Below are 23,226 nucleotides of genomic sequence, written 5' to 3' on the forward strand. Positions count from 1 at the left end.
ATTCTGGCCTGGAGAATTCCATGGACTGTATAGTCCATGGGGTCGCAAACAGTCATATACAACTGAGCTACTTTCAGTTCATAATAGATTTTGGACAACTGATTAGAGCCATATGTTGTGGGGGGAAAGTGAATTTAAATCCCTATTATCACACCATACACATACACACCAACAATTCAATGTGGACTGAATGTAAAAAACAAAACTTTATACTTTCGGAATATAGCAGAATATCTTTATTAAGGATTTCTTCAACAAAATACAAAAAGCACAAAACATATAGGGAAAGGTTAATAAATTTGACATTAAACTTAAAAATTTGTCTAAAATGCATAACCTAATTTTAATCAAATATCTAGACTTAACTCACAGCTTATAAAAAGTAGAAAGGATGGGAGGACACCATGAAGATATCATCAAATAATTTCAGAATGTGGAATATTCTACAAAGCAACTGGCCTGAACTCTTCAATCTCATTTAAAAAAAAAAGTGGTTGGGGTGGAAGGATAGCAGGAAACTCTTTTAGACCAAGAGAATAAAATGACAATAACAAGCCCTACATGAAGCATGGTTGAGCCTGGGTTTAAAAACAAATCAACACCAAAAAATGACATCCCTGGGACAGTGGGAGAAATCTGAGTATGTGTTACATAATATGAGATTGTTGTTTGTTTTCAGTGTGACAATACTATTGTGGTTACAGAGGACACTTTGTAGAAAATGCATGGTGAAATACTGAAAGGTGAAATATCATGTTTTCAATTTACTTTAAAATTATTCAACCACAAAATGTTACTGTTTAATCTGGATGGAATATATATGGAGGTTTGTTATGTTTTTGTGTTTCTACACATGTATGAAACCTTTCATATTAAAAAGTTTGGGGAGAAAGGTGGGGGAGGCGCAATTTACAACTTGTGCTCTTCCAAAGGCATCAACAGGTGAAAATGTAACCACGAACGGCGAGAAATGTTTACAACATTTAGTAGTAAAAAAGGACTAGTATCCACAATCTAATTCCTTAAGGAAACATAAAAAGGCAATAACATAAAATGCACAAAAGACAAGAAATAAGCTTTTCACTGAGAGCATTCAGGAAATGAATATACATGAAAAGAAGCTCGCTCAACCTTGTTAGCATTTAGGAAATGCACATTCAAACGAGACTTCCGCTCTGGCCAAAATGGAGCAACAGGGGCAGGATTTCCCTTCTCCACATTAACCAATGCGACACCTGTACAAAACATATACAACAGACTTTTTCAGACACTGGACAACTGTGCAGGACAGTGACTCTTGAGAGGAGAACAAACAGGGAAAGCCCTACCACTGCCCGAACTGACCGCAGGGAGAGCCCGGGCGTTCCCCTGGTGGGGCGTTTAGGACACCAAGGTAAAATCTGTGGGGCAGACTACTGAAAACAGCAACCCACTCCAGTATTCTTGCCTGGGAAATCCCATGGACAGGGAAGCCTGGCAGGCCCCAGTCCATGGGGTCACAGAGTTGGACACGACTAAGTGACTAATACATACACAGAGTGCTGGAGAGAGGAGGGAGCTACAAAGGGAGAATTCCAGATCTGCAGAGTTCCCCTGAGGCTTCAGCTAAACAGTGTATACACTTAAGAAAACTACCCAAAGGTGGGGAAGAACCACCAGAAAGGAATCAGTGGTAAAATTCAAGTTCATACAGGGCTCAGGATAGTTCTCATTCTCCATAGCCAGAGTGGAGAAAACTCATTATAAACCAGGCAAGAAGGAGGCTTATTCAGAAGGGTTATTACCTCAGTAGTGAGCAAAACCAGCTCTAGATTAAAAGCTGTTCTGGTCCTAGATCATTAAGTGTAAAAGCAAGCTATGAAAGGATCAAACTGCTTCTAAGTAACTATCTCTCAGAACAAAGCTCAACATATTTAAAGGAATAAGCTCCAGCATCCAACAATGTAAAATCCAAAAATTATCAGGCATGCAAAGAAGAAAATTACAACCTAATAATGACAGGGTAAAAAACTCAATAGAAACAGACAAGAAATGGTAGATGATAGAATGGTCAAAATAGTAATTACAAATAACATGTCAGATGTCCAAAACAAAAAACAAACAAACAAACAAAAAAGAGGAAAGCAGGAGTCTGGAAGGAGAGACATGGAAGATATTAAGAAAGACCCAAATGGAACTTCTGAAGATTAAAAATATAATGTATGAGGTGAAAAATACACTGGATAGGATTAATAAGAAATTAGATACTTCAGGAGAAAAGGCTAATGAACTTGAGGACATAGCGACTGAAACCAATCTGGAAGACAGAGGAAAAAAAAGACAAAGTAAAAACAAAACAGAGCACAAGAGTGCTTGCTGCGAGACAGTGTCAGGTGGTCTAACACACAATTAACAGTCCCAGAGGGAAAGAAATGAAGGACAGAGACAAAAAAAAACCCCAAAAATGAAAAAGCCCCCCAAATTCCAGATTTGGTGAAAACCATAAACCTACAGATAAACAGTCCCAGCAGAAGAAACATGAAGGGGAAAACAAACAAACAAAAACTATACCAAGCACATCATAATCAAAGTGCTTAACAGCAGTGATCAAGAGAAACCTTTAAAGCAACCAGAGAAAAAGAATTTAAAAAAAGCTTTATACAGAAGAACAAATGTAAGAATAATAGTAGTGTTCTTGCTGGAAACTATAATAATATACCACTTAACAGCCACTGGATTGGCAAAATTAAAAAGTCTGAAATTAGCAAGTACTAGACATGATATATGATGTGAAATATTACCATGTGAAACAAAGGTAATTCAAATAGTGCCTAGGGGTATGAACTGGTACAGCCACTGCAGAATATAATTTGGCATTATCTTATAAAGATGAAAATATCCATATCACATGACCAAGCAAATTATTCCTAAAGAATGTTTATAGCAGCATTATGTACAACAGCAAAAAAAAAAAACAAAAAAACACCAAAACCCCAAACATCCATCAACGGAAGAATGGATAAATTACGGACTTGTCATATAATACAGTATAGCAATAAAAATGAATGACTTTTAGAAGACACTAAGTTGAAAAAAGCCAGTCACAGAAGTAAACACACATTATACCATTTATATAAAATTCAAAAAAATACAAAACTTAGTACTTCATTTAGGGATATTTACATATGTTGTAGAACTGTAATAAGCAAGAGAATGACAAACACAACGTTCAAAATAATAATTATTTGAGGAGAGGGCACTTTTAAAATGCCAGCAATATTCATTTCCTAAGTTGGCTGATTGGTACATGGACATTTATTATTCTTTATACCTTATATATACATGATTGTGTATTTTTGCAGGTATGAAATACTTCATTAAAGATAAAGACTGAAAATATGAAAGACTTTAAAAATGAAAACTACTGATTTATGTATAACAATAAAATTAGTGTAAAAAAGTATACAAAGAAAATGTTCTTTATGTCTTTTAGCGCCCTACACAATCAGTATTAATCTAAAAGGGCCATAATCCTACTATGAAAAAAAATAACAAGCAGAGTCTTTAACTGCTCTCATACAAAATCTGAACATCTGGTACTCCAAGTTATACAAGAGTAAATACGTTAGCACTCATGTCTGATTCTTCGACTTTCATCTGTACTTGGATTTTTCTTTATCTTTGGATTTCCTGGGACTCCTGCTTCGGTCTCTCTTTTTACTCCTTTCTCTTTCATAGGGATCTGCCTGGTATTTGGATTTGTGACTGTTACTATAGTGGCCGTCCCTTTCTCGAGATCGGCTACGACTTCGATTCTGAGGTCGGTCCCTCTTTTCACTCTTTTGCTTCTCCCAACAACTTTCTTCTTCTTCATAGTGACCAAAGCCCATTTCCCTGTAGATATCCTATCAAAGAAATAGAGAGGTATAAGTGAAACAATAAAATAATCATTTTGTAGGTACTATCAATTCACAAAACTTAAGACATGTCTCCCATTAGCAAGCAGTTTTAACAGGTCAAATTTGAACACTACCACTAATGCCAAGAATCCTGTAAATTAAAAAGCAAAAATAATTCAGAAAAAGAGTTAACCATTTTCTCATTGATCTCACTGCTTTGTATCTACTATTTCAGCTGAACTGAAAGATCACATCTAAAAACAAGGAACTGAAATAGCCCAGTTGAAATAAGTCTTTGGGCAAAATTGCAATACCAAGAATTCTGGTTATGCACAGCCATCGTTCCACTCCCTCCTTCCCCCCTCCCCCAAAATGCGGTTCCATCACTGATCTACAATGAAACTATGAAAATCCCCATTAAGAAAGCTATAAAGAAGACATCATTTAAATAGCATATCCAAAAGAGATTTTAGACAGGTCAATCAGTCTAAAGAGGAGAGAAAACGGATTCTGAATACTTGGGTCTGAGCAATTGTTTTTAAAGTATTTTTTATAACAGCTTCTCTCTAAATCTTTAAATAAAGTTTCTTGTTTAGACTAAATGTTTTTTAACAAAATCATTATTAACATAGCCGATAAATGTTTTATTAAAATCATTATTGACACAGTTCTTTAAAAAAGAATTCACTGCCCCAAAGATGACAAAGTGGGTACATTTACTTCTATTTTCAATAACTAAATAGCAGTGGTCCATGGAATTCTCCAGCCAAGAATACTGGAGTGGGTGCCATCCCCTTCTCCAGCAGATCTTCCTGACCCAGGGACTGAACCCAGGTCTCCAGGACTGCAGGTGGATTCTTAACCGTCTTTACCATCTAAGCCACCAGAGAAGCCCCTCAAGTAGCAACAGTAACTTTTCCATACAGAAAAGGGCTAGTTACAGCACAACAACTCTATCTCTGCTTATGTTTTATCCTTGATCAAAACGAGTATCTCAGCAAGTGGCTGAAATCTAAAGATATCAGAGCCAATGCTCTTTCAAGAATAATTGATAAAATTCAACTTTCTTAAAAGATTTCTCAAAAGAAAGGGGAAATTCTGAGGACTGAACTCCCAAGTGCCCAATTCTATTACCTTAGACATTATTACAGTAGATGCAAATGTCAAGGTTTAAAATCCAAGTGATGAATACCTATGGTTATGGACTGGGTTTTAAGGAAATGATTCACAATTATTCCATATAATGTCCAGATACTAAACATTATGCTTATTACAGGGACTGCAGTACGGGAAAACAGACCTAACAAGACTGTCACATGCCAAAGCATTTGTGGAAGACCTCCTATAAACTGATTCACGATTTCCCACAATGCTAATAGTTCCTATCATTCTGTTAAGAGTCCCAGAGGTAGAAAATGAGTAGGCGTTTCAGCTTAAACTTTTACCAATTATTTTTGAGCAAAATGTGACCTCCCTAGGAAAAAGACTTTTTTTGTTCTTCCTGTAACATACACAAAATGTAAATATGTATGTACTATTCTGACTGTACAGCAAGCGCTGGTTGAGGCAATAAACTTCTTAAATGGAGAGACTGTTTTAACTGATGGATAATCCTATAAAGTCTTCAGCACACTATTATACCAACAGGCACTTACATGCTTTGAGTGTTTAAAATAAGAAAGAGATTACACAGTACTTAATTCTTTTTGAAAAAAATTGAGGAAGCTGAAAATCTGAAATGGACTGAAATCTTAAAGCCTCTCCTACTTGGCTTAGTTTTCAAAGCTACACAAGCTCTGAAGTCAGGCAGTTCTAGGTTCGAATGGTCTTTGCCATTTAGGAAAGGTGTCAAACAAATCCTCTTGAGGTTAGATTTATCAGTGAAGGTTTATAGAGAAGCTAAAAAGGACTTGAGATGAGCCTCAAAGGATGAGTGAGTTAGGGCTTGGATTGGCTGCAAGAAGGCTAATGCAAGAAGTGTATGTGAAAACTGAAAGCAAGGAAGACTGAGCACTGTATGCATGAAGGAGAAAAGTTTAGGTGAAGCCATATTAGAACAGATCCAAGTATGTGTCTGCACAGTGCTCAGTGCTCACAGAGTACAATGTTATCCTCCTTCTAGATATAAGGAAACTGAGACTCTAGAGATGGACATACACTGGAGAAAGTTATTTAACTGATCAGTAACTTTACATATAAAACTTAAAAAGGGGCAGTAATGGAAAAAAATACCGTATCTGACTGAATTTTTAAAAAATGTTAAAGTTTCAGTCCTCCTACTAAACTGTAAGTCCATGGGCTTGTGGGGTCAGGATCTTCATATCTAAGGTAAGGGAAACGACTGAGATGAGCTCTAAGTCATCTCCAGTATGGGTTTTTAGAAATTCTACTCATTTTATAGATTTAAGAAATAAGACATGATGATTAAACAAGCATGCAGCTAAAAAAAAAGAAAGAATACCATAAAGGCCAGTTTAAGGCAATCAACTTAACTGAGCCAATGACTTCCTGTAGAGTAGTCAAAAAATTAAAAAATCAACCTTTGCTGAGGTCTCTGGCAGTAAACTGGAGATTTAGTCACATCTAAATCACTAAAATAATATTAAATGATTAAAATAACAAAAACAGATTATAAGAATACTGAACACCTATGAAAGCCACAGAGGAGGACAGGCAAGCAATCTGATGCTTCTCAGCCAGGCAGCCACGGCTGAGTACTCATTTCCTGTAACCCCAGTAAAACTCAAACCTCAAGAACACAGTAACCATCTCTGGATTTAAGACATGAGGTGGAAAAATTATAAACAGATTTCAAATTGAACAGTAAGGCTGTCAGTCAATAAAAAACAAAGCACTTGAAGAAATAAAGCATTCTTAGGAAACTAAGCTCACCAAGCAAAAAGACCAAGAAATAGGAAAATTTGAGCTGTACCTGAAAATTACCTAGCACTGAAAATTTCCTTTAATGATTACGTAATACTTTTGAGATTAAACTTGAAAGGATAAAAAGCAGAATAACAGAAAAAATTGGGCCCACTGAAATCTTAAATATGGATGCTATTTTATTAGAAGGAAAAGAAAATCAGTGCAGCTACATTATTAAATCAAAGTATAAAACCAAAAACAACTGCTTTAATACACTTCAAGGGAAGAGATAAAGTTAGAATATTATTGCCAAAAGGGAAGGGCATTTGCTGCTGTTACTGTAAAGTCTTAAGTAATCAAATAGCAAGACAAAGAAAGACTCACAGAAAGGCAGGGGTGCAAACGTGAGAACCACAGACTTGAAATGCAGCCCATTTTCAGATTTTTTTAAGACTGCTGATTATCTCAAACACATCAACGTGTATTTCAGGCCTAAATTTATCACGGATTCCATGTACAAGTGTAAGATGAGGAGCTGTGGCAACTCATGGGACTTAGCATCATTATAGAGTTTTAGTGGAAAACATGCTAACTATTCATAGAAATGTGATATAGCTACCATTAAAAAAGATGTTGAGGTGATCAGTGGCTAAATTAATAAGAGTATAAAAATTAATAGGGAGATGTTCCTATTAGATGACACTGGAATATTATACTACGGGACAAGCTACATTAGAATTCACAATTGGATTTAGCAAAGAAAACTGCTGGCAGGAATATATTTCAGGGAAGGAGATTTAGGAAAGAATTTTGACAGGAATACATTCCAGGTAAGAGGAACAGCAGTAGGGGTCCAGGTCCAGATTTACACTGTGGTTCCACCACTCACTGGCTGCATTAAGACACTGGCAAGTAGCTTAACCTTTCTATCTTTCACCTGCTTGTGAACAGAGACAATAGCATCCACCTCGCATTACAAGGACGCAAGAGACATTACTATCACTGATTCATGTGAGGATTACTGGAGGGATTGACAAGGGTGTAACTTAAAAACAGAGAGTAGGGCATGAATGATGGCAATCTTTAAATAGCAAAAGGGCAACTGAAAGAAGAGAAAGTAGATCCTTGCTGGATGACAGCAAGGAGTAGGAGGATATGCTGTCTAGAGAATAGGGTGCTAATACATATAAAACATGCATTTGCTGTCATTTTTTAAAATGAAGAAAAAAACCATAAAACACATAAAATGGTTACCTTTGGGGAAAGAAGAAAAGGGGGAGAGGACAGGGATAGTAGCTAGGCGCCATATGTGTACCACTTTGTAGACTTCACTTTGGAAGCACACAATTTTTCAAACTACAACAGAAAATATTTTAAGCGATCTGTAAACATCAAAAGGAACAACTGAAATGTGAATCCAGTTAATGGCCTTACCACAGAGAGAAATGATTCCAAGTGATTTAAAACATACTGACTGTAAAAATAATAGTTACAGCCAATGTAGAAAATGTTTGCACACACACTTTTTGTTTCCACTTAATCTTAACAACGTGCCTGAGACAAATATTATCTCAATTTCACAGAGGAGGAGACCATGGCTCAAGAAAGTTTAAATTACGTGATGAGGTCACATTAATGATCAGCAATGTAGGAATCTGGGCTTCCCTTGTGGCTCAGCTGGTAAAGAACCCAAACCTAGCTCTTCTGACAGACAAATCCTTTACTCTGCCAGTCACACTGCATCTCTCCATCTGTGTCTTTGCTTGACATGCCCACTGCCGTGAGCTCCCCCAACCTCCCCAACTGAACGCTTCCTCATCTACCAGGCCCAGTTTAAAGGTCCTCGTGTGGTAAAAACCAGAGCAAGGGGTTGTAATGTAATCTGCTTTTCAATTAACTCAGAGCCAAACTGCAGGTTGGAAATGATTTCTTCTCTTTATAATTTACTTTCTTTGGGGAATTTTTATTATCATTGTCTTAGAAAATTTACTGTTTAGGAAAGCTTTGGGGATGATCAAGCTAACTATTTAATGTGGCTTTTATTTCATATATACCATATGGGAGGGCATAAATGTTTTTTTCAGGTTCTAAAACCTCAAGAGCTATAAGTGCTGTACATAACACCTGGTAATACATTAACATGATAAATTAGAAGGATTTTTTTTTTTTTTACAATAACCACACTTGTTTTTGATGGGAATGAGTAAGTGTTAATAGGGATGAAAATCATTCTTGCTTCACAATGTGGAACTATATGACATGTTAAGTTATTCTGGAAACAGTCTTTTATAATCTGTTATATATATTCTTGAAATTAAAGTTTCATTATCCGAGTAAAACCGTTCTACATCTTAAGAATTAAGAACGCATCCATCCCTGTTCAGAAGCATACCTTTATTCCTAAATTACATCATTAAGACGTATGTCTTTCTCTACAGCTGAGTCTGAATAACAGTACGTACCTGATTGGTATTTTTGATTGGCATGTAGTCCTCATCTTCTTTTTCTTCAGAGCAGTGGCGGGTCTTCTTCTTGTGCTTTTTACTTGTGTGTGAGTGACCTGCCCTTGAGTCTTCTGCCTGCTCATCTAGTACAAGTTCGTATTTGGCACTGGAGCAACTAGTTAAGGACAAATGTGAGAACTGACACAGATAATACATCGAAACATGAGAATCTGGTCAACAAAGGAGGCCATGAGGCTAAAGACAACTTTTTAAAGCAAAAAGCATCTCAGAGCATAGAATATATTTCTAAAACAAAACTAATTCATATTTTACTTCATTACACAGGCAGGAAAAATGGAAAGAACTCTTGTTTCAAATAAACAGTTTATAATGGGTAAGTGGGCAAAAAATACAGGGGAAAAATTGATTTCATAAATGAAAAATATAAGTAGCATTAAAAAAACAAGGAAACCTATTTGTCAATAATGAAAACATTTAAACTTAGAAAATGAAGCACATATTTAACTCGAAAATATTAAGACATTATAAACCCCAATGCCAGAGAAGCTATGTAAGATGAAAATACACTCACGTGACTCTTCGAGTGTAATTTCAGTCCTATAGGAGAAAATTTAGCAAGGCATATCAACAGTTATCATGTTGAAATTCAAATAAGAATTCATAAAAAACTGAAGTGACAGTAAGTTAAGTGAATAACGGCACAGCTGTCCCTCACTGTCCACCGGGGTTGGTTCCAGGACCTCCTAAGGAGACCAAACGCCACAGATGTTCACGGCCCTTATATAAAAAGCATAGTGTTTGCCTATAACCTACACACATGCTCCCTTACACTCCAAATCATCTCTAGATTACTTATAAAACCTACCGCAATGTAAATGTGATGTAAATAGATGTAAATACAATGTAAATGCTACATAAATAACTAGCTGCCTCCACAGCAAATGGAAGTTTTGCTTTTGGGGACTTTCTGGTATATTTTTACTGAATATTTTCCATCTGCAGTTGGAGACCCACGGATGCAGAACCTGCAGATGCAGAGGCCCGACTGCATACATAACAGGATCTATCTTAAATAACAGAAACTGAGAATAAGCCGCCTAGTAATAAAGGTACACATAAACACATCAGAGCACTGCAACGTGGAACTATAAAGGGAGTTATTAACAACGACAAATGAATGCTGTTAAATGACCTGGCACGGTGTCTATAAAAATTATAAGTTAAAACAGCCTGAAGCAAAAATTGTATATAACTATACAACTTTGTAAAAGATCAAGATTTGAAAGGAACAAGGAAAAATAAAACGTATCATTTGCCTAAATGGTAGAACTATGAGTGAATCTTTCTTAATTTCACATAAATATATTATAAAAATTATAATAATGTATGCTTTAATTTATAAATGTGTTTAATAAACTACAATATCTGAGAATGAGAAAAAATGTAAAACTATTAAGACCTCTCTAACAATAATCTTAAACCCTAAAACAGGCAAGACTAGAATAGTGGTTTTCAAAAAAAGATTAGGAGGAAGTCCGAAACACAGAACTATTTTAGTGGCGTGTAGGACTAGAGTAAAAGCAAACACACTTCCCTTAGGACTGGAGTTTCACGTCTCTTTTCACCAGGCCACAGCTCTATGCTCCCTCAGGGAGTAGGAAAACACTGCACCCTCTGGCTTCTCACAAGACGGCTGGCGACAGCTAACCAGCCTGTACCATTCTATCATTACCCCACTATCTCCAACTTCTTTCTTCCTTTAGTCCGTGTAACAGTGTTTCCACGGTACCTTAAGGATAGTCTCCTTTTCCGAATACAAATCCAATAGCCCTTGCCTATGATTTCACCTCAGTGTTTGCTCTACACATGCTGCTCTGTTCCAAGTGCATCAGAGTTCCTGAGTATTTCTAATTGCTACTCAACAGGGTATAAAATCCATTTAGTGGGTCACTGAAAGCCAGCATTTTAAAATAACACAGACCAGAAAACAGAGTACATGGAATCTAATAAAAACAGTATTTTATAAACTTGTCTTTCAATTCTGCGTGTATGTGTATGATTATACTTGGACTGTCCTGGGGGAAGATGTAAACTGTATTCCTTAAATAATGGACGAGAGTTAAAGAAAACAGTACCCCACCTCAGCCCTCATCTCCCCATATTTGTTGTAGCTTTAATGTCACTACTTACAGTATCATTTGAGGATCCTCTGACCCCTCACCTCTATTATAAGTCCCATACCTCATGAGAAACACTGGGCTGGAAGAAGCACATGCTGGAATCAAGATTGCTGGGAAAAGTATCAATAACCTCAGATATGCAAACGACGCCACCCATATGGCAGAAAGTGAAGAAGAACTAAAGAGCCTCTTGATAAAAGTGAAAGAGCAGAGTGAAAAAGTTGGCTTAAAGCTCAATGTTTAGAAAACTAAGATCATAGCATCTGGTTCCATCATTTCATGGCAAATAGATGGGGAAACAGTGGAAATAGGGGCTGACTTTATTTTTCAGTTCAGTTCAGTTCAGTTCAGTCACTCAGTCATGTCCAACTCTTTGCGACCCCATGAACTGCAGCACACCAGGCCTCCCTGTCCATCACCAACTCCCGGAGTCCACCCAAACCCATGTCCATTGAGTTGGTGATGCCATCCAACCATCTCATCCTCTGTCATCCCCTTCTTCTCCTGCCCTCAATCTTTCCCAGCATCAGGGTCTTTTCCAATGAGTCAGCTCTTTGCATCAGGTGGCCAAAGTATTGGAGTTTCAGCTTCAACATCAGTCCTTCCAATGAACACCCAGGACTGACCTCCTTTAGGATGGACTGGTTGACTTTATTTTGGGGGGCTCCAAAATCACTGCAGATGGTGACTGCAGCCATGAAATTAAAAGACGTTTACTCCTTGGAAGGAAAGCTATGACCAACCTAGACAGAATATTAAAAAGCAGAGACATTACTTTGCCAACAAAGGTCTGTCTAGTCAAGGCTATGGTTTTTCCAGTAGTCATGTATGGATGTGAGAGTTGGACTATAAAGAAAGCTGAGCGCCGAAGAATTGATGCTTTTGAACTGTGGTGTTGGAGAAGACTCTTGAGAGTCCCTTGGACTGCAAGGAGATCCAACCAGTCCATCCTAAAGGAGATCAGTCCTGGGTGTTCATTGGAAGGACTGATGTTGAAGCTAAAACTTCAATACTTTGGCCACCTGATGTGAAGAGCTGACTCACTGGAAAAGACCCTGAGAGTCAGACACGACTGAGCGACTGAACTAAACTGAACTGAACTATCCCACAGATGTACTTCTTTGCAACATTCTAGACATATTTAATTAATGGTGATTATTTAATGTCTGTTCTTCCCCCCAACTCCAATATACAACACAAGGTCCACGTGGGCAGGGGGCATGTTTCATAGCTAAACTTCTCTGGGCATGTAACAACCAAATAAGTATTGGCTAATTACTTGTAATACTAAGACACTCATTCTCTTCTTTCCTAGCTCATCCACTATCTTCTACTCACTACTACCATCCAGATTCTTAGAAGATGTCAAATCTCTCCAAAATCCTACTTCGTGATCCCCCTGACCTCTTTTCTCCAATTACTTCCCAAGGTCTAGTTCCCTCTTCTACCTCTATTTTTGAATCTTATTAATAGTTTTATAGTAATTTCTCTCTCATGATCTATAAAGTACATCCCATGTCTTTCTGACTATCAGTATTTAGATAATCTTCAGAATCCCCCTTGTTCACCATAGTAATAAAGTAATATATGTGAAAATATATATGAAAACATATGTTCTGTTCCTCTATTACTATACCTGAGACAATAAATGTCTTGCTAAAATGAAACCTATCAATTACCAAGAACATAAAGATCATTCCACTAGGTCAGATTCATGAATTCCTTTCTCTTGTTCAATATTCTGTCTCTGAACACGTGGTTTGCACCAGGACATGCCTGTCTTCTGTATCAGCTTCAAAGGGTTAAAGCAACACTGTTCAATACTTGCTATGGGAAGTGGCTTAAATTCAGATTAATGAAAATCAAACAAGCTATAAAATCCTGTTCCTCATTCCACTTCAGACGCTCGCTAACCACATGTAGTTAGTAGCCACACTGGACAGGGGAGATACAGCACATTTCCATCACTGCACAAGTCTCGTTAGACAGCACTGGGCTAGGTACTGATTCTTAAACATGCCTAGTTTCTTTCTTAACTCTTAGCAATCTATCACCTTGAATGTAAAACACTCTTATACTAGGTAGCCTTCCTTCTCAGCCTGAACACCCATGAGCAGAATATGCTCCTTCTACTTTACACTCCTTTTCATTTGTCCTACACACACCCCTCTTTCAGCTGCAGTTTCTAGTGATTTGCCTCAATTTAATTTCGAAGATTTGGTGAATAAACCTCAGGTGTATCTATCCATACCTTTTATGATTCTAAGATTTCAATCACATGCCCTCAAATGTTCATCTTTTCAGACCAATCTTAGTTTACTGTCTGGTTTGTTTGCACATGAAAGCTTCCCTCGTGCTGATTATGTCAGTACACTCCAGACATTATCCAGCTCTAACACTTTACAATGCTTTGTGTACTGCTGCTGCTGCTGCTAAGTCGCTTCAGTCGTGTCCGACTCTGGACGGCACTGCAGGCAGCCAATACAATAAAAAATAAATACACAACAGGTCAACCTGATATTCATCTTTCCTCGATGAATTCTTGGGGAAAAAAATGTTTACACAGTATGGGGAAAGAGTATCCCTAAAACACCAATAGAAACTAGGAAACAAAGAAACCACTCACCAGAAAGAACTGCAAAAGAAATAACCACGTGTGGAGTGATAGGTTTATAATGAGAGTATCAATGAACAAATTAAAATGACATCATATGAAAAGTATGTTTCATTGCTTCTTACTTGTCTCAACCTAAAACTTGGACAAATCTATAAAGAGTCAAGTCTCTGGATTTCTTTTTAATCCTATAGAGGTCAACTCTTGCACACAGTAGGAGTAAAATAAATATGTGTTGCTACACTAACAGTGTATCCTGCAGAAAGAGGGACAGGGAAGCCTGGCACACTGCGGTCCACGGGGTCACAGAGAGTCGGACATGACTTAGTGACTAAACACCACCACTACAAAGGGTTTAGCTTAGCTATGATAAATTTCTGTGAGAAATTTAAAACATTAAGATTATATATATAAAATACAACCCTTACCTGCAGATCTTCTGAAAATAAGTGGTAACCTTAACCTAAGTGTAGGGAGGTAAAAGAATTAGGCTTAAAATTTCTCAACCCTAACTTTCTCCCCACAACAAAGAATATATTGAAAAACAAAGTATACATATATAAAATGGTGAAAAGAGAGAAACTGATTTCATCACAGAGCATCTGGATTCAGGTGCCGTGTTTTCTATCGTCTTTTCATAAGATAGTATCACATTGTACTCTCCAGAGTAGAAGGTCAACACATACGGACCAACTAGTTCTTGTGAAGGATACTCCTGTTTGGGCTTTACTTTATCTTTCAGAACCAAATTAGATGGTTTATCCTGTTCTTTTTCATACTCCTTGAAATCACTCTTGGTGTATTTCCCACCTATTTAAAAAAGAAAAAAGAGCTTAGAAAAATCACCTGATTAATCAAGAATAACAATTATAAGAGGTATACATAAGAACTATTTTATAAGTGGCATATATATCAAGGCGGGGGTGGGGGGGGCTTCCCTGGTGGTCAGACGGTAAAGTATCTGCCTGCAATGCAGGAGACCCAGGGTTCGACCCCTGGGTTGGGAATATCCTCTGGAGAAGGGAATGGCTTCCCACTCCAGTATTCTTGCCTAGAGAATCCCATGGACAGAGAAGCCTGGTGGGCTACAGTCCATGGGTCGCAGACAGTTGGACACAACTGAGCAACTAAGCACATATATCAGAGGATACAAAAGGCTGAGAAGAAAACAAAAGAACCAAGCTAATTCATTCTTCACCATTATTTTAACTGAAATCAGAAATCCATTTAGTTAGGTAGTGATATGCTGCCCCCTAATGATATATATGAATATTACAACACCAAATTTTCAAATCCCAAATTACACAAAGAATACAACCACTGGAAAATAATGCAGGGTTTAAGTAGAGCCATTAAGTCTATGAGAACATTAGGCCCAAAGGAAATTGAGGGCTTAGGACTTGTACCTGAGATCTGAGAGACTTATATGTTTAGAAGAAGTGAGAGTTTAAAGATCTCTAATTTGTCAAGAGACAGTGCTCAAAATCTCAACAGAGCACCAAACAAATAGGGGACAGCAGGAAATGTACAGATTTTCACTAAAGAGATGTGAGAGGAAAGGGTTGAAGAGAGCACCAAAGATAAACTGTTTCTGCCCTGAAATTCTTAAGAGCACCTTTACTGTTTCCAAGGGCCAAAAATGAAATTAACACTTTCTTCAGAAAAACAGGATTGTTAACTGGCCTACCACAGCAGGGCATGAAAGCAGAGAGCATTCCATGTAGCCTCTCTACTCTCAAACCTAGTCTCTATCAGATGAGGATCGAGCTCCTGTCTATGTCCTAGACCTGCTGACTAACCTGCCTGACCCACCCCCTCAACCACTGTGAGGAAATGTTTCCAGAGGGGAAGGCCTGCTACAGAAGGGTCCAAGATTGCATGCGCAAATAAAGCCAACTTGAGGTACGCAGGTGTTTTGACTGAGAAACCTATATACTCCTTGACTGTCACTAGGGTATTTAAACAAAAGAGAAAAACAGTAAAAAGAGGGGTAAGCATCAAAGACAAGATTAACCTATTTGGCAATTTCAGGCTCTGGAAACAGAAATAGCCAGTAGACAATGTTTCATATAAATGTGAAACAAACAACCATAAAGAGTTAAAATACTGGTAACTGTAACAAATAGGCATGGTTTCATCACTGAAAAGGCATCTGCCATGTGCTTGCCATTAGGAGTCTCACCATGGATGAAGTACAGTTGGAGCAACAGATTAAAGTTAGAAATTCTGGATTCAAATTCTGACTCCAGTGAGAAGTTGTAGGTAAGAAACTTCAATTCTCTGAAATGCTCTTCACTTAGGAACTGAAAATAATATTAACATTTCACAGAGCTGTTGGAATCACCACATAGGCTATTAAGGAAAAGTACTTAGCACCGTGAATGGTACAGAGGATGTGTGCTCAGTCGCTCAGTCATATCCAACTCTTTGTGACCCCATGGACTGTACTCGGCCAGGCTCCTCTGTCCATGGGATTCTCCAGGCAAGAATACTGGAGTGGGTTGCCATTTCCTCCTCCAGGGGATCTTCCCGACGCAGGGATCAAACCCAAGTCTCCTGCAGCTCCTGCAATGGTAGGCATATTCTTTACCACTAAGCCACCTGGGAAGCCCAGGGCATAGGATACCACTCAATTTTTTAAATGTGAAAACATAATACATAAAATTATCTCAACATGAACTGAGATTAACAACAAATTACATGTTTATGACAGCACATAAGAAACTGAAGCATGTCTCCTATGACATTTTACTGTAAATAAACTACACTGAACCTACTTAGGAAGGCAGTATTATTTCTAAAGTGGGTAGATGGGTTAGGAAGAAAAGAAAATTGAGAGAGAAATTTAGATTCAGGACTGGTTTAAATCTGGGTAAACCTGACCCTAGGTAAATCACTTCACAAGATTCTGCTTCAAGTTCCCTCTCTGTAATGAAGAATTATATTTGTTTCATATGTATCCCAAATGACAAAATTAAATTAGCTTTCCAGGAAACCAGCTCCACAGAAGAGCTACTTGGCAGTACTTCGGGACCAGAACCATAATGCATTAGGTCAGTGTTTGTCTATGTTTCCTGAATGTACTTATTTGATTCTTTTGACCACAATTATTTGATTCTTTTGACCACAAAGCTGCAATTATCACATGTGGGTGGGGGAAAACATTCATAAGAACCATGAGAAATGGAGTGTTATACAGAAAAAGAAAATAATCCTAGAATTCCTAGTAAAATTTAGCATTACATAGTGAATAATTGCCAAAGTGAAATCTTTTAAACACACTGCATCAGTGATCAAAAACCCATATTATTTCAGTATACACAGATTCTACCTAAGTTTTGTATGCTACTACTAGGAGGAATTTATTTGACATATATATGCATTTGTGGGGAATGTCAGTATGTATAGGAATAGCACACAGTACACAGAAGAACAAAAGATTAGAAACTTGACTGTGCTTTAACAGGACTGGTTCAATAAATTATGATACACAATTCAATCAAACACTACACAGCCACTGAAAAGAATAAACTGTTCCTTTATATACTGATACAAACTATCTCTTAGATATATTGTTAAATGAAAAATGCAAGGTACGGAAACACTATGTATAGCATGCAGCCATTTGTTTTCCTTTACTAAAGGAGAAAACATACATATGTGTGTGTTTCTTTTTTAAAGGAGACAATTATATATATATATACATACACACATATATAATATATTTTATATAAATGGGAAAACATGAAATGAAATCCTAAACATCAAATAAGTGGCTCAGACGGTAAAGAATCTGCCTGCAATGCAGGAGACCCAGATTTAATCCCTGGGTCGGGAAGATCCCCTGGAGAAAGGAATGGCTTATGCTGTTGCTGCTGCTAAGTTGCTTCAGTCGTGTCCAACTCTGCGCAACCCCACAGACGGCAGCTTACAGGCTTCTCTGTCCCTGGGATTCTCCAGGCAAGAATGGCTACCCATCCAGTATTCCTGCCTGGAGAATTCCATGGACAGAGGAGCCTGGCAGGCTATGGTCCATGGGGTAGCAAAGAGTCAGACATGACTGAGTGACTAACGGTTATGCTTTCTTTTTTTTACATGTATATATATATGGAGAAGGCAATGGCACCCCACTCCAGTACTGCTGCCTGGAAACTCCCATGGATGGAGGAGCCTGGTAGGCTGTAGTCCATGGGGTCGCTAAGAGTCAGACACGACTGAGTGACTTCACTTTCACTTTCCACTTTCATGCATTGGAGAAGGAAATAGTAACCCTCTCCAGTGTTCTTGCCTGCAGAATCCCATGGAGGGAGAAGCCTGGTAGGCTGCAGTCCATGGGGTCGCACAGAGTTGGACATGACTGAAGCGACTTAGCAGCAGCATATATATATATAAATATGTATAATTAGATATATTCAAAGAATATATGTGGAAGGTTACAAAAGAAACAGGTAGCTGTGGTTACCTCTGGTAAGGGAAATTGGGTGGGTGAGGGCAGGAGTGGAAGAAACTTTGTTCTACCTCCTTTTCATTGATCTTTTCAATTTTGTACCGTGTGTGTGTGTTAGTCACTTAGTTGTGTCCGACTCTCTGTGACCCCATGGACTGTAGCCCACCAGGCTCCTCTGTCCATGGGATTCTATAGGCACGAATACTGGAGTGGATTGCCATTTCCTTCTCCAGGGGATCTTCCCAACCCAGGGACCAAACCCGGGTCTCCTGCATTGCAGGCAGATTCTTTACCATCTGAGCTATATATATATAACAACTAAAGCAAACAAACTTTAGAAGGAAGAATTAAGCCTTTGCATCATGGACTTCCTTGGCAGTACAGTGACTAAGACCTTGTTTGCACTGCAGAGGGCACAGGATCGATCCCTGGTCAGGGAACTAAGATCCTGCACACCGCACGGTGTGGCCAAAAGAAAGTTTTGCATCTAGACGAATCAAGCCACCAAAGTTATAATAATTACTTAGGAAACATGTCATGTCTGCAATGGGTAATTATAAGTGATTTATAAAAAGTCAAATGTAGTAAATATATTCCTCATTAGTTTAAAATACAAACACCCACACCACTCTACCCACCTTAGACACTAGAAAGCAGCTACATAAAATCAAACAGCAGGAGTTACATCTCTGAACATTTCTAATTAATAGCACTGTCAAAGGAGATACACACACACACACAAGAATGCAAAGCAAAACAGAAACAAATAAAGATGAACAACAAACCTTTTCCTTTCCATTTAACCTTTGCAACAGACTGGCTGAAGTCCACATGTATTCTTCTGTCATCTATAAGCACATTGTCCATTTTGAAGAATGCTTTCTCACAATCTTCTTCCTGAGAGTAATTATAAAAACTCAAGCATAAATCTTTATGGAAAAGATGTTTGCAGCCAGAATAAATACTGAAAATACAAAAAGTTCCTTGTTACTAAAACTAAACTTTGAATACTTATGCACCAAATGCTTTGCATCTATTACCTCAATTAACTCTGATAACAACCCTATGAGAAAAAAACATTCATAGCAAACTAAAGGTAGAGAGATCTCCTTTCTGCTGACAGCAATGTACCTTGTAAATATTACTTCTGGTGCACTTGACACAGTGTCTAGGTATAATTTGTTATGTGTCTGTGTTCCTCAACCCTCCAGTATACATTTTAACCCCAAGGGCCTGTTGCAGTACCTATTACCTGAAATACAGAAGGTATGTGACAAATACTTTGGAACAATTATAATTTAGGATGAGCTACTATTGGACATACATCAGTCCAAAGTTACAAAAAGAAATAACATAGCCTAGCATAATGGCTCAAAGTAGTAGGAACAGCACCAGACATATCTAAGTTCAAATCCTAAGAGTAAGTAACAGTTTTGGTATTTATTTATCAGATGAAGAAAAGTGCAGAGAAGAACTAGAATACAAATATTTGTAGCCACTGTATAAGTCACATTTAAATTTGATGATTTTTTAAGAATTACACTAAATATATGAGTATTTACAATGCTTTCAATCTGAACAATTTTACAAATATGGGTAGTTAATACTTGTAACAAAGAGTGTTAACTGAGTTATTAACTATTTCTTTGAAAATAAAACAGCAGAAGGCTATGACATTAACTAGGTGCACCATTTCAAACAAGTCGTGCTACCACTGTGTGTCCCAGTTTACTTATTTAGAAAAGGAGGATAGTGCCTGTCTCAGAGTTATGAGACCTAAATGTGAGCATAACACTTGCTTAAAGAAAATTACTTGAGTAATAAAAGCTATCGTTCCTATTATAGATCTCAAAAGTACTATCTAATCCAAATCTCAAATTTTATTTATAAGGAAAATAATGCCTAGAAAAAAGAATTCTAAATAAACTGCCAAATATCAAAAAATAGTTGGTCAATGACAGAGTTCAAATTAATATCTAGATCATAATAACACTCAAACTAGTTTTCTTTCTACTACTCAATTATTATATCTACCTAAATATCACTGAAAACTTATTTATAGAATGTGAAGGACTTTACCTAAAACTTTAAAAAAGTTTTAGATACATTCACACAGGTTGATATTGAACCCAAAATAAGTAAAAGTACATATACTAACATTAACAGATATTAAACTTACTCTCTATTCAAATATAATTAAAGTTATTTTTCTTAGGTGCTAAAGAAAAAGCAAACTAATTTCCTAATCTTACAGACCAGAAAAAGTTCTCTACATTTTCGCACTTTTTAACACCATAGAACAACAACAACAAAAAATACAAATTTAAGATAGCTATACTATGACTTACTTTTTCAAATTCAATAAAAGCATAACACAGGGATTCTCCAGTCTTCCAATCCCGGATAACTTCACAACTTGAAAGTAAGTATGGAAAAAGAAAGAAATAGAGAGCGTTCACTCTTACTTCTCAAAAGTAAAAAACAAAATAAGCCAATTATTAAAAGGCAAAGTTAAATTCACAGAATTATATTCCTTCAAATATCTTAAATAATAATTATTTTCTAAAATAATTGACCTGTCTAGTAACTAAGTTTTCTAGATTCTACTATGAATGCCCTATACAGGCCTATAATCCTCAATTCCTAAAACACTGGAGAACAAGATAAAAATATTTAATTTTTCTTTAGCAAAGGGAAATTACTGCTAAAAATTCTTTTAAATCATAATTTATTTTTAGTCAAATACAAATGAATTATAGATTATCTAATGTCACTACAGAAAAATGCACACACATTCATATATATATGCATGTTATTAGTAAACTTATGATTTGTTTTTTTTTTTAATTTTAATATAAACAAGGCTCAAATTTAATCCCATAAGTACAACTATTACATAGAACCAATCCATCTTAATAACCAAGTGAAAAGCCAGTAAGGTGGAATTTAACGCAATTGGTTTAACCCTTTTTGCTCATATATCTTAAGCCTCGTTTTAAAAACATGATATGAAACAGGGATATAAAACATTGTGAGAGGAAAAAAAAATTGTGAAAGGAAAAGCAATCACATTACAGCACATGGTTCAGCTGTTGCAGTATGTTAAGTACACATTAAAATGTAAATATTGAACAAAGACTTAACCAAAGTTATGACATAACCAAAGTAGCAGGCAGGGAGAATGAACAGGGTAGGATAGAAACAGAGGTTAATTCTCATATTCCTTAGCAGGAAATCAGTATATAACATCCAATATAAAAATAAGATGTAACAGCATAAGAATTTTTTATAAAGATGATTACCATCAGTGAGTGGAAAAATAAAGTCAGGTAGTCTTTTAGAGAAAAATTTTTCTTTCAATAGGAATAATAAAGAATGGCTTCACAGAAGAAAAAACATGAAATAAAAGGAAATTCTAAACATACTTTTAATCAATTATAAAATACTTCCCTTTCTCAAAGAAATACTAGCTTCAAAACTTTTGCATTAATAACACAGGCAAAATTAACCAAAAGAAAAATTTTAGAAAATTTAGATTAAAATTAATTTTGGAATAAGTTGCTGGAAATTCTAGGGAGAATTTAAATGAGATAAACATTTAAAATATTAAAGAAGGTTTTTGAAAATACTATAGAACTACACTTACACTGTTTTATTCACTTCCTGTTTTAGAGTTGAAATGTATGTGTTCTAAGAAAATCACTCAATTTATAACACACACACACATATCTACACATACGCATACACACGTGTTTTCTTCCCTACTATCCAACATATTCATATGTAAAACTCACTAGTATAAATTTCATCTATAGTTCAGACTCATCAAAAATGTCATTAGAAAACCACCAATACCTAGTTTCTCTAAATCTTTCACTAATTCTAAAAACTACCTTCTTATTGGCCCAAATCTTGAGAATATTATCTCCAGATCTTCATCTGTGGTCACTGGATTCAATTTACAAACAAATAGCACATTTTCTGGAGGTTTAATATCTGCATCAGGTAGGTCTCCCACCTAAATGATAAATAAACAAGAATATAAATCAACTCCTTTATTTCATTTCCATCATAAATACCATGAAGTTAGCCCACATTGCTGATTCCCTAAAATATCTAAATTTACATTATTAACTGTGGGCTCTGGGAAAGAGATCTAAACATATTTCAAAATTCAAAACTCCACTCTTCCTGGCAGTAACAGTAACAAGCATGGTATTCACACAAAGTGAAATTTACCAAGTCTACTGGCTTTAGAGTCCCAGTTTTATCTCTATTTTTTCTTTTTTCAAGTACTTGATCTATTTTTTAAAGAATTTACAAAAAGTGTATCTAAATTAAGTAGCATGAAAATAAAAAGACCCCATGGTGCCAACCAGCCTAAGAACTACCAGTAAAATGTTCCCTGATTCCATTATCCTTCTCTCACCACAAATGAGCCTTCGGTTTTTCTTCTTGGTCATTCTCTTACAGATTTAGTTTCACCACACAGGTATATATCCCTAACATATGTTTAGTTTTGCTTGTTTTTAAACTTTTGAAATACTATTATATTGAATCTAGCCTTTTACGTAAGTAATGCTCAATTCTTTTCCACATTATTGTGCAGTATGAAACACCAATTCCTGGATACAGTTTTGAGCTTTTTGACCTCACATATCATCTTCTATTTCAGGCAAACCAAAGTTAACTTCATAGTCAACTACCACAATGAACCCAGCAAACCGCATTCTACTGAAGAACTCGAGAGGGTGACAGTGAGATAAAACCATGATTT

General features: G+C 36.6%; 1 protein-coding gene across 2 annotated transcripts in view; it reads right to left on the reverse strand.

Annotated features, from left to right (window-relative positions):
- Positions 1-221: 221 nt before the first annotated feature.
- Positions 222-23,226, reverse strand: part of PPIL4 (peptidylprolyl isomerase like 4) — a 40,717-nt gene continuing 17,712 nt past the window's right edge. For both annotated transcript variants that reach the window (XM_061428262.1, XM_061428261.1), the window contains exons 8-13: positions 22,343-22,467; positions 20,798-20,864; positions 19,235-19,346; positions 14,716-14,812; positions 9,206-9,353; positions 222-3,884 (exon numbers count right to left, since the gene is read on the reverse strand). In XM_061428262.1, the coding sequence (XP_061284246.1) occupies positions 3,633-3,884; positions 9,206-9,353; positions 14,716-14,812; positions 19,235-19,346; positions 20,798-20,864; positions 22,343-22,467 (801 nt within the window). In that variant the 3' untranslated portion in view covers positions 222-3,632. The remainder of the gene's footprint in view (positions 3,885-9,205; positions 9,354-14,715; positions 14,813-19,234; positions 19,347-20,797; positions 20,865-22,342; positions 22,468-23,226) is intronic.

The sequence above is a fragment of the Bos javanicus genome, chromosome 9, assembly GCF_032452875.1.
Source record: "Bos javanicus breed banteng chromosome 9, ARS-OSU_banteng_1.0, whole genome shotgun sequence".
Lineage (NCBI taxonomy): Eukaryota > Metazoa > Chordata > Mammalia > Artiodactyla > Bovidae > Bos > Bos javanicus.